A 12,326-nucleotide genomic window follows, 5' to 3' on the forward strand; every position below is an offset into this window, starting at 1 on the left:
GAGACAGGATCTAACAATTGGAATTTGCATTGATTGAGTTAACCTTTTGGGACAAAAGATAATTTTGCATGAAAAGCACTGGAAACTGACCCGCCTATACAGTATGCAAAATATCTCTAAACTTTTAGGATCTGTATTACCTTTTAGTTTCTTGTAAGAATGAGACCATTGTACCAGACACACTGAGACAATACAAATGATACCAAACATGACTGTAAATATCATTTGCATTCATGTAGAACATTATATTCTACTTTTGACCATTCTGAGTGAGTTGAGTGAAGGGAAGGATGGGTGAGGGGAAGGAAGGGGATGAAAAGGAACTGGTGCATATGTGAGAGAGGCGTTTTCCCACATTTTCTCTCAATGGGATGCGGAAACAGATGTCTGTATGTTAATACACTGTGAGTGTGTTGTCCATGTCAGATGTTCAAAGTGTCTGAGGTTCTGTAATTCTTACACCTGAATGTATTTGACAGAGTTGACTGATGTCCAGATGTGTGGTCTGGTTGCTGATGGGATTGTTGAGCACACAGCTGTAGGTGTTTTTCTCCTGATATTCCACCTCCAGAGGTAGAGAGAGACTGATGCTGAGATCAGACACACTGATGCTGGACAATAAACTGTTTCCTTTGTACCAGGAGAGAGTCACATGTCTCACATTCAACACTGAACACAGGAAGATCTTAAAGGAAAATAATGCCATTGCCCGTTTGCAATCAATCAACTGCACACATGCAATAGTAAACAGGAGCAAGCCAGATTTTTGTCTCAAATTTGTCTCAAAAGCTCACTCCTGGAGCGCCCCCTAATGTCATTGTTGTTGATGCTAACGTGCCATGTTGCTTAATTCCTGTAAAATGATGGTGCCAGTTTAGGGACCTATTCACTTTAATTTGTTTTTGTTTTTTTTAAACTATGTTTAACAGTGGTGAGTACTGGTTTTCTTAATAGTCATGGTAAACTGTCATCTTGAATTTTCTGCAGGTTACATAATTACTCCAGGAGATGGCGACAAACGACTGTTTTGTTGTGTGTCAATTGGACACAGCAAATCACACAGCTAGATCTGCACGCGCTGTCATCTCGTAATTAGGTACGGCGTGGCGTGAAAGCAGCATGCCTAATCAAACACACCTGAACAACTTAATCAGGGTCTTCAATATTAAGAGAGCTTCAGGCACATGAGTTTCATCAGGGTTGGAGTTGCGGCAGGCTTCTTTGGATCTTTGAACAAATTTTCAAAAAGCGCTTTAAGACTTTCCTGACCCACTAATTCAGCGCATTTTCCCCACACAGTGTTTTGTGAGATAACCGGTCGAGAGGATGACAGCTCGGGTGTGCTGCTCGTTGACTGCTGCTTTATTTTGTCTCTCTGTATACTGGAGCACAACAGACGCTGAAGGAGCAGCCACAGGTGAGATCTTTTAACTTCATTACACAGCGCGAAGAAATATATGTAAATAAGAACTTGTATAAAAAAAAAAAGGACTTTAGGCACCCGTCAGAACTCATGAACGTACAGTACAGACGTCCAGTGAAAGTCAAACTTTGTGTTGGTGTAGTTTAAGTAATCTGTTTATAGCTTTTCCATTATACAAGGAAAGCACAATGACGAAGATGTTCATTAATGTTACATATAACATTTATTAACTTATGTCTTTACAGTAAATGGATCCGTTCATTTGGCTGCAGTGTTACCAGGTATATATATATCTCAATACCACTACTCCTGAGCTTTTTATTATATTTTTTTTACTACAGTTATTCACCTTCACCCTGCCAAATGTTTTTTACTTTACGTTCAATTTAGCATTGGGGGCTAATCAAAACTTGTAAGCCTTTATTGAAGTATTAAAATGTAACCTGTGGTGGTCATAACCCAGATAGCACACGTACATCTGCAAGATGTGTTAAAGATCTTGATCTGGAAAGCATCTGCTGTCTACAAACGTCTGACAGACGTCTTTCAGATGTCAGTTTTACATGCATTGTGAATCATAAACGTCTTAAAGACATCTAATAGATGTCTATTTGACATCTAAAAGGAGACGTCCAATAGACGTACTGCAGATGAGCAAACACTCTAAAAAAAAAAAAATAGACAAATAGACGTCTCCTAGATGTACGTGTGCTATCAGGGAAGTCTGTGTGTGCAGATAGATGGACTAAACGTTGTTGTGGTGTCATGTGTTTGTCAGCAGAACAAGTAAAGCCAGGAGTGTGTCCAAAAAATAATGTTAAAGTAGCAGTGTCAGGAGTGTGTGCTGAGAAGTGTTCTCAAGACCGTGACTGTCCGAAAGATCAGAAATCAGAATCGCAGCTCGGCCACTTGGGGGCGCTATAAGACTGGAAAAACAAACAGTGATAACTAAGCAACCGTTGGTCTGATCGACTTGAAAATGATTATGCAGCGTCTTGGTCCAAAGGGGCACAAGTGTATATGATGTCATTTTGCGTATCTCAAACATGGCCACCATCTGCCAATGAAATTTAAACGCCTATTAAACAAGGTTAATGGAGGTCGATCGGAACGAAACTTGGTGGGCATGTTCGACTCATGGCCCTATAGGTCTGTAAGAATTGAAAAGTTTGCCACTAGGTGGTGCTAATGAGTTTTTTTCTTTTTTTTCTCTCTCGATCAAACCACTGCAGTATTGAATGACTCTCTAGATCAATAGTTATTGAGAATGTTGAATTATGTCCTTTGGTTAGCTGTAAGTAGCTCACTTAAAAAGTGGGCGTGGTCACATACAACCATAAGCCTATAAAACCTAAAAAAAACTTTAAACTTTACGAAAGTTGGTGAAAACGTGTCTTATGACTCTTAACAGCCATGCAAAGTTTCATGGCGAGGTGGCGCTATAACAACTAAAAAGGCCTAAAAACACAATTTCTATAGAAAATGACCTCAAATTGTAGAAAATGTTCATTTATTCACACAAACACTAGGCCTTCATATCATTTGATAGATCTCCTCATTCTGAACAACTTTGCCTCTGGGACTAATGCTGTCAATCCAATCGTTCATTAAATATTCTCAATTGTTAACCTACTTTTGCGAACTAGTCTCTGGCTTTTTGCTTTATCTCGATCAAACCACTGGCTCATTTAAAAAGTGGGCGTGGCCACACATACCCAAAAGCCTATAAAACCTAAACAAAAACTCGAAACTTTATGAAAGTTGGTGAAAACAAGTGTCAAATAACAGTTAACAAGCATGATAATTTTCATGGAGATCGGACAATAGGTGGTGCTATCACAGTTAAAGCCTCAAACACATTTCTATAGAAAATGACCTAAAATTGTAGACCATGTTAATATTCACACAAACCCTAGATCTTCATATGATATATCCCCTTATTCTGAGCAACTTTGTCTTTAGGATCACTGCTGTCAATCAAAAAAAAAAAAAAATTAATAATAATAATACTCTTGAACCACTGCTCGGTTTTTAACTTAAAATCAACAATCAGTGCAGTATTCTCTAGATAAATAATTATGAAAATGTTGTACATTTGACTTTGGACAGCTATTAGTCCAAATTAATAAAATGGCCTTGATATAGTGTACCCAAAGGCCTATAAATCCTAAAAGAAAGCCCTCAACTTCTCTTAACTTTGTAAAATGATGCATAATTTCATTCTAAACAAGTGCGCAAAATTTAAGAGATTGGGCAAAAAATAACACTAATACTTATAAAATTTAAAAACGGTGTTGTATGAGATTGCAATTTATAACCACTAGATGGCAGCGGAAGACCACTAATGGGCTTATTAAACTCTCAAACGGAACGGTTCATAGTTTTTCTCATGGAGATATTATAAAATCAATGTTATGACATTTAATTCAAGTTTACCATTTTATGTCAGTTTTTCCAATTTTGCCATATGATCACAGATAAATATAAGCTCTTAAAAAAAAAAAAAAAAAAGACTTGCAAAAACTGTCACCTATCATATTTCAAATATCTATATCTGCAACAAAATGTGTGCATGTATGAGTGTCTTTGTGTGTAAGCAGGCTTAATGATTATTAATATGGTAGTTTAACAATTTCACTTCTATGTGTGTTTCTGTAAGCCTATTGTCCATTTTCGATCTGTTTCACTGCCAGCCATACATCCAGATTGGCCTAGACCCTAAAAGCATACCACCTTAGGCCTCAAAATGCTTGAACCCCGGTTATCGCTGCTTGCAGCTATATTTTATTTTTTTGGTAATTTAGTCATAGTTTTTCTGTTACGTGTTTGTCAGAAGGGCCAGTAAAGCCAGGAGTGTGTCCAAAAAATGTTGAAGTAGCAGTGTCAGGAGTGTGTGCTGGGAAGTGTTCTCAAGACCGTGACTGTCCGAAAGATCAGAAATGCTGCCGCAGTGGATGTGGACGTCGGTGTATGCTTCCATATAAAGGTATTTGTTATATTAGTGTGTGGGCCAGCTTGCTTTCCGTGTGTGTGGCCTTTATTTTATTTTTGTGTAATTTGGTCATAGTTTTTCTGTTATGTGTTTGTCAGAAGGGCCAGTAAAGCCAGGAGTGTGTCCAAAAAATGTTGAAGTAGCAGTGTCAGGAGTGTGTGCTGGGAAGTGTTCTCAAGACAGTGACTGTCCGAAAGATCAGAAATGCTGCCGCAGTGGATGTGGACGTCGGTGTATGCTTCCATATAAAGGTATTTGTTATATTAGTGTGTGGGCCAGCTTGCTTTCCGTGTGTGTGGCCTTTATTTTATTTTTGTGTAATTTGGTCATAGTTTTTCTGTTATGTGTTTGTCAGAAGGGCCAGTAAAGCCAGGAGTGTGTCCAAAAAATGTTGAAGTAGCAGTGTCAGGAGTGTGTGCTGGGAAGTGTTCTCAAGACAGTGACTGTCCGAAAGATCAGAAGTGCTGCAGCAAAGGATGTGGACCTAAATGTGTGGCTCCACTTAAAGGTATTTGTTTTGGTGTATGGATTTGTTTTTTTGTTTCTTATTAAATTACCAATTTTTTGCCCCAGTCATAATTCAGTCATTATGGTTTTTCTGTAATGTGTTTTGTATGTCAGTAGAATGTAAGGGAAACGGGTGACTTTAGCTCATAGGGCATTAAATATTATAGGGAATTTGAACGAATAACTGTTTTACAGCTGATCACTGAGTCTGCCAGCGATTCACTGAACGAGCCATATAACACGAACTCTGCAATGGATATTATCCAAAGTATAATGAAAACAATATTAGCACAGTAACCAGATTGACAGTTTAAGACCTTAACTTGCAGGTACAAGATACTTTTCTTTTCAATATAAATAAGACATTGGATAAGTGCAAGACATGAACTAATCTAACACAAACACATTCACACAAGTTGCAGAGAGAGAGAGTGTGAGGAAAGATTAGTTTAAGAGTGAAAATGTGAAATCCCAAGTTTCTTGCAAATGCAGTTTCTTAGACCTCAACAACCATCAATCATTTAATTAACAGTCACATTGAGTTTCTCAATGAGGCTATTAAAATGTATTAAATGTACCAGTTCAGTTAGAATCTGGAGGTACTTGCGTTGCCTGTTTTAGGGGAAATGGCTTTCCCAAGGTTGTTGATTTGGCTGGAAGTCTAGTAGTAGTTCAGAGTGACGTCTTGGGAAGCCAATGGTTGGGTGTTGGTTGAAGATGTGGAGTTGTGGGCTGGTTGAAGTTGAGGCGGGCACAGACGAGGATGAACTGGAAGACCCAGCGTTTTGGCAGAACTTAACTCCGAACACACTAAAGCACTAGAAACTAGAGCAAAAGAGAAGTTTAACGAGACTAGACTGTGTATCTCATGATTTTTAGAGGAGCAGCTAGCATGTAAGCCAGAGCACGCTGAAAAGAGATTGAAGTTGAAGGCAAAAAGAATGTGTTGGTGTCCTGAGTTTTTAAACTCAGCTGTTGGACACATGATGTCTTAGCTCAGGATGTTGCTATGTTTCCCTTCCCAATACATAAATGGACATGTCACGTGGTCTGAATCTTCCTGCTCTTGCAGAGTATAATTTAGACATGATTTCTAAAACGGCAATGATACATTTTACAGAGTATTGTTAGAAATCTCAAATATTTTCAAACGCGCACATACTAAATGACGATCAACCTATAAATTCAGTAATTATTCAAAGTGACATACACAATGAGGGATTAGGACATGATAGTCAAATGTGTGAGTTGCATGCATGACATGGAATTTTTTTTTTTTTTTTTTTCCTCCAGAAGTCTTTTAGCAGCATTTGGGTGCATCTACATAATAAAAGAGTCTCTGTGAACGTGAAGACGTGTTCTGTGGGGAAACCCAAGAAAGTCTCTACTAATTTTCCTTGGTTTTACTACTGGTTTTCATGATGTGGACAGATGTCGTTGCCTTGTTATCCTGGGACTCTTTGTGGAATTTGGCTCTTTGGGTTGTCTCAACACTGTTCTGATTGACTATTAAATTCTCTTTGGTTTATACTACAAGAACCAGCAAAGCCAGGAGTGTGTCCTAGAAAAATATTATAATGGTGTGTGAGTCACAATCCCAAATGCAGTGAGGCATTCTGTGAGGTTTCTGTCTCATGTCTGTATAACAGAAAAGCCAGGAGTGTGTCCAAGCAAATACCCCAGAATAGGAGTGTGTGCTGAGAAGTGTTCCCATGATGGTGACTGTCTGAACGATAAGAAATGCTGCAGCAATGGATGTGGACATCAGTGTATGATTCCATATAAAGGTATGTTATACTAATACATTGGCCCGCTTTTTTCCTCCCCATTGCAGTGATTGAATCATTCAGTGACCTGGTTTCCCTGTTGTTTGTATAGCAGAAAAGCCAGGAGTTTGTCCAATGAGTTTCGTGGCAGTAGGATTATGTGCTGATAACTCATTGTGTTCCCATGATGGTGACTGTCCGAACGATGAGAAATGCTGCAGCTCTATATGTGGAGGACGTGTATGTACATCTGCATTTAGAGGTATTTGTTCTATTGATGCTTGGATCCCGAACACAGTTTGCGTTATTTCCAATGCCAAAGTACCTGAACTTGGCCCATAGAACCATTTCAGGCACATGGCTTTTCAAAATAAAGATGATGCTTTGAATACAACTCTCTCTAGAAGTAAAACTTGTGGTTCGTGTTTTGTAACGCTTTTGAATGCCTCTAAATGAACAGACTAATTCTCTATCCATGCAGTGTAGCCTGGTCTGTCTCAAACCAAATATGTGCTGACAACTCTTCCCATGATGATCAACATCCTGCCAGACGGAAGTGTTGCCCAACCACCTGTGGACATGCATGCAGCTAACAATGTTGACTTAACCATTGGACTTCCTATTTTTAAAGTCCATATTTGAGGTCTTCTACATTCAAATAAATCTGTTTAGCAAAACTTCTGTGTGTGGAATTTAATGTTAAATTTTTTTTTTTTATATATAAATGCTTTCTCCAGGAGCTTGGCAACAAAAGTAGTGGTAAGTCCTTGAACTGAAGTACAAAGCTGCCAGAAATGAAACCAAGAACAAAGGTTAATGCGAGAGAAACCTTGTATTTGTGTAAGTCTTAGTTGAATATAGTTTTGAAAAACATTCAGTATTCTGGCGAGTCAGTACATCTCTAAAAGCTCCTGATTTATTTTTATATTTTTTTTTTACCTTTCCCGTTAAGGCATTTAGCACTTTGATCTCAGCAACTTCAAAAATTTAGAACGCAAAATTAAAGTATACCTTGTTAATGACCTCAGTCTATAAGCAGCAGTGATTAGAGGTCGACCGATAGTGGCTTTTACCGATAGCTAGGTTGGGCCACACTGGCCGATACCGATTAATCAACCGATAGTTTTCAAAATGGATACTGAAAGAAAGCTAGTGCTTTACTATTAAAAAAAAAAGGCAGCAACAGTACTGAACCATAATTTGTAAATGAATAAAAATATGATTTACTATATTGGTCATTAAAGTTATTTCATAGTTTGCTAAAGTTAAAAGACACTTTAAAATTTAAAAATGTAGCTAATAGTGAATGTTGAAATGAACACTCACAATAACAAAGAACAATACTTCTACAGTTTTCATTAATGCTACGAATGGACTCTTATTGTCAAGTATTACTATTTCAACAATCATGCTTAAAGATGGCCATCTTTAAATATCTACACAAGGCCATAGCGTTAAAATTATACATATGGATGCTGTATGTGTACTCCCACACTTTATTTGCTTCTATTTTTTTTTTAACACCTTAATTATATAATCAAAAAAAAGTTAGTCACACACCAGACAAAAGCGCAGCGCTGCGTCTAGGAGAACTCAGAGGTGTCTCACACACCAGATGCTTTGCGTTCAAATCAAGTGGTGGTCTAAAACAATTTATTTAATCACCAAACGGACATAAGTTTGCTTCAAGAATGAACAATGTGGCATAAATGAGTTTGAAGCTTGGGGTTTAAAAAAAAACAGAGCAAGTGGAAAGAGCGCGTGATCTGTTTTACAGCTCTCTATATGAAGCATACAGACTTTATTAAAGCCACAGAAAGACAAATGTTTTGCTGAAAAATGCACAATACATAATTTATAGCCTAGGGTGAAATATAATTTTGGGACAAATATAATGTAATTTAATAGAAAACTATGTGAATGGCGCTCTGTTCTACGGCAGGCTTTTCTGTCGGCTGTATTTAAATGTGAGTCTGGAGTTTCCTGCAGTGTCACGTGTCAAAATAAACAACACGTGTTGTCAGTGGTTAACGCCTCTAAAGGCCGCTCTCGTACTGTATAATGCCAGCGGACCCTTCTCAGCCACTCCAGCAACGGTTGCAAACCGGAAAACTATCGGCATGGATTTTTGCCGATAACCGATAGTTGTGGCAATCACCTATCGGTGCCGATTAATCGGCAAAACTGATGAATCGGTCGACATCTAGCAGAGATTACCTAATAAAGTCTCTTTAAAAATATCTCCATCAAAGTAAGAGATTTGGAAAGCACTGTTATGTTTAGTACGGACATTCAGTGAGGTTTATGACTCGCTGAGGGTTTAGAAGAAAATTTGGGACCAGGAATGTTTTAATTTAAAAAAAATTTATCAGACATTGGTCATTAAATGTCTTAATAGAATAGGGAAACTGGAAATTGTGGCAAATAGAAACTGTAGAACACATATGAAATGTGATGCATGTATAAAAAGCAAGATTTCAACTAATTCAAGCTTTAAGATCTTTGGGAATAAATAATTTGTCACTCCAGGTTTATTACAAGGTCAATTTTTTTTATTTTTTTTATATAAACATTTCTTAATTGTTTCCAAACTTCTCGGTATTAACTCCACACTCCTGTCTACTTTAAGGTAAACTGACCTGATTCCCTCACACATTCAAGTTAAATCAAGAGTGAACACTGTATGGAGGAATCAAGCTCTAAATATATAAAAAAGATAAAACGAGACACAGAAAACAAGTAACCAAGAGAACAGATAAACTAATGCAAAGCGACAGACTGTAATGTATAGAGGAATCAAAATATGGAATGATTTGCATTACATTACATAGTTTTTAATAAGTAAAATGAGGTTTAAAAAATCTTTAAAGGAATATTTATATATAATTGCACAGTATGCAGTAAATTGTTTATTTTTATGTTTTGAATTTATTTAGAGTGTTTTATTGAATTGATTTTTATTGTTGTGGATTAATGTAGTTTTGTATTTTTTTACTTGTTGGACCCCAGGAAGAATAGCCACTAGTTGTGGCTAATGGGGATCCGAATAAACAAATAAATAAAAACATACTAGAAACCAGGGCAACAAAAAAAATAATAAAATAAGCTAAATAAAGGAAATGAGAAGACCGATACAACTGATTGATGAATGCAATCAACACTTTGTTGATTTAAAATTAGTTAATTAAAAAGTATATAGCTAAACGACTTGAATATCTAAGACACTGAGTCAAAGTTATGGCATTAATGTGTTTTTAATGCTAGCATTGTTGGGGAATAGCAGTTAAAACCCAAAGGACCGGGTGTTGTGGAATGAAGACCAGGAATCAAAGATGCGATGAATTAAAGTAATTTACTGAATAAATTGTTTTCAGTTTCAGGCAGGAGTCAGCTTTAACACTCGCAATGGAGTTCGTAGGCCGCTCTGCTTTACAATTCATAAACACCAGCAATTATACCCTAACAGAGGTTGCTAATTGCGTCAATGCATAAGTCAGCAAAATTCTGATTGGTTCCAAAACCTAGATAAACTAAGACAGTTTCCACATATGGACTTAAACGCTTCAAGCATATCTCCAAATGATTATTGCTGGCATCAGCAAATGAAGAAGACACCTCAGCTCAGATCAGGGTGGCGGCAGGAGACCGTCTTCTCATCTAGCACAGGGAATAGATGCAGACACACACACACATATACACATACACACAGAGCCCTTATCTGCATCTCAAGGTTTTCTAGCTTCTAGCGAGCATCTTATCAGTATGGTTGGTTACACACATACTATGCAGCCATCAATCTTGGAGAATAGAAATACAGGATAGAACAGGATTTTTAATATCTAAATGTCACAGTTCTCTTCATCACTCGTAGCTCACGTAGATGGTAGGTCATCCTGACCCTCCTTAGCGTGGCCTTGTGACCCTAAGGAAAGAATAGGCTACACTCAGCATGTCCTCACACCTTTTACTCTGTCCAAATCTAAAAAGGATATAAGCACACTTCAATCTGGTTAGATCAAAACTGTAGAAATCTATTAAAAATAAGGTATTGTTTTTGCTCAAACAATACCTGAAATCCGGTTTGTCCACTGACAGGAAAAAAGTCACACATGCACGTAAAAAAGTTATACAAACTATAAGAAAAGCACATTTCTTTATTACCATCATAGAAAGTTCAAGAGGCAATGGGAAAAAAACATGGCAAATTTTAAATAAACTATTAGGTAAACAAAATAAAAAGGAAACCAAAGCCCTTAATCTAGTTGTAAATAATGCCTTGATTAAAGATCCTACGATTGTAGCAAACATGTTTAATAACAATTTTATAGACAGTATATCTGAAATAACAAGGCCCCTCGCTCCTTCTACTATTTTACCTCACCCTATAAATGAAGGTCAGCCCATCTTTCAGATACAAAATATAACAGAGACAGAGGTAGTAAAGATCATTGATACTTTCAAAAATTCCAAAGCCAAGGATGTTCATGGTATAGACAATAACTTCTTAAAAACTCATACCGATGCCTTGGTACAACCTATTACTGTTATGGTTAATCAGTCAAAAAGAAGTTCCATTGTCTTGGAAAGAGGCCATTGTTACACCCATCCTTAAATCTGGGTCAAAAACACAGGTCGCCAACTACCGACAAATTAGCATTCTGCCAATAGTCCCTAAAGTTGCTGAAAAGTGGATAGCAAATCAATTGATTAAACATCTGGATAAAGGTTTCGCCCCACTGCATCGAATGCAGTTCAGTTTCCGGCCCAACCACTTCACAGAGTCAGCAAACTGCTTTTTTGTGGAAAAGATCAAGTCTTTACTGGATACGAATCCCTGTGTAGGAGCCGTATTTTTAGACCTTAAGAAGGCATTTGACACAGTACACCATCAAGTATTTCTGACCAAGCTCACATACTTTAACTTTTCCACAGATGTTATATCATGGTTTCAGTCATACTTATCTAAGAGAACACAATGTGTCACTATAGATGTTGTAACATCTTCCTGCCTTAGCAATCATGTTGGAGTTCCGCAGGGCTCAATTCTTGGACCTTTATTATTCTCAGTGTACATTAACAATCTACCAGATGTCTGTCCTGAACTTAATGTACAGATGTATGCGGATGATGCTGTGATCTTCATACACGGTAAAAGATGCTAAAATAATAGCTACAAACCTTACAAATGCAAACTAAAGTGGCCCAAATCCGACTTTTTTGCCAAATGTGACCCATATCTGATTTTCTTATGACAGTCTGAACAGCACAAATCCGATTTTTTTCAAATCAGGCCAGGCCACTTTCATATGTAGTCCTAAATCGGATATATATCCGATGTTTTGCAATGCGACTTCAGTCTGAATGGCCATGTCACATTTCATGCGATTTTTTTCGTCATTGAAATGCGTCAGACGTCACAATTCTGCGCTGGAGGAAATCGTGCTCTCCTTCTTCTCAATATTCTTCTTCTTATCACTTCGTTATTTAGGCTCCGATTGCACATTAACTTAAAAATTGCTAAACACACGCTAACACGAGCAGCATCCATTTTAAAATGACCATTACTCCTTTGTATTCCTTCTAGACCAGGAATACTGGTGCCTGATACATGTTTTGGCCATGTAATATTCTAATTAGC

At 37.4% G+C, this 12,326-nt stretch overlaps 1 protein-coding gene across 2 annotated transcripts; it reads left to right on the forward strand.

Moving 5' to 3' along the window:
• The first annotated feature begins 1,184 nt into the window (after positions 1–1,184).
• LOC131530405 (WAP four-disulfide core domain protein 3-like) lies at positions 1,185–7,350 on the forward strand. Of its 2 annotated transcripts, none has more exons than XM_058760661.1 (8): positions 1,185–1,417; positions 1,669–1,704; positions 4,257–4,409; positions 4,514–4,666; positions 4,771–4,923; positions 6,572–6,709; positions 6,804–6,950; positions 7,170–7,350. In XM_058760661.1, the coding sequence occupies exons 1-8, from the start codon at positions 1,327–1,329 to the stop codon at positions 7,172–7,174; spliced, it is 876 nt and encodes a 291-aa protein (XP_058616644.1). In that variant the 5' UTR covers positions 1,185–1,326; the 3' UTR covers positions 7,175–7,350. The 2 variants fall into 2 exon arrangements, with proteins under 2 accessions (XP_058616644.1, XP_058616643.1); XM_058760660.1 differs by having other exon boundaries at positions 6,801–6,950; positions 7,170–7,348.
• The last annotated feature ends 4,976 nt before the right edge of the window (positions 7,351–12,326 follow it).

The sequence above is a fragment of the Onychostoma macrolepis genome, chromosome 22, assembly GCF_012432095.1.
Source record: "Onychostoma macrolepis isolate SWU-2019 chromosome 22, ASM1243209v1, whole genome shotgun sequence".
NCBI classification, from domain to species: domain Eukaryota; kingdom Metazoa; phylum Chordata; class Actinopteri; order Cypriniformes; family Cyprinidae; genus Onychostoma; species Onychostoma macrolepis.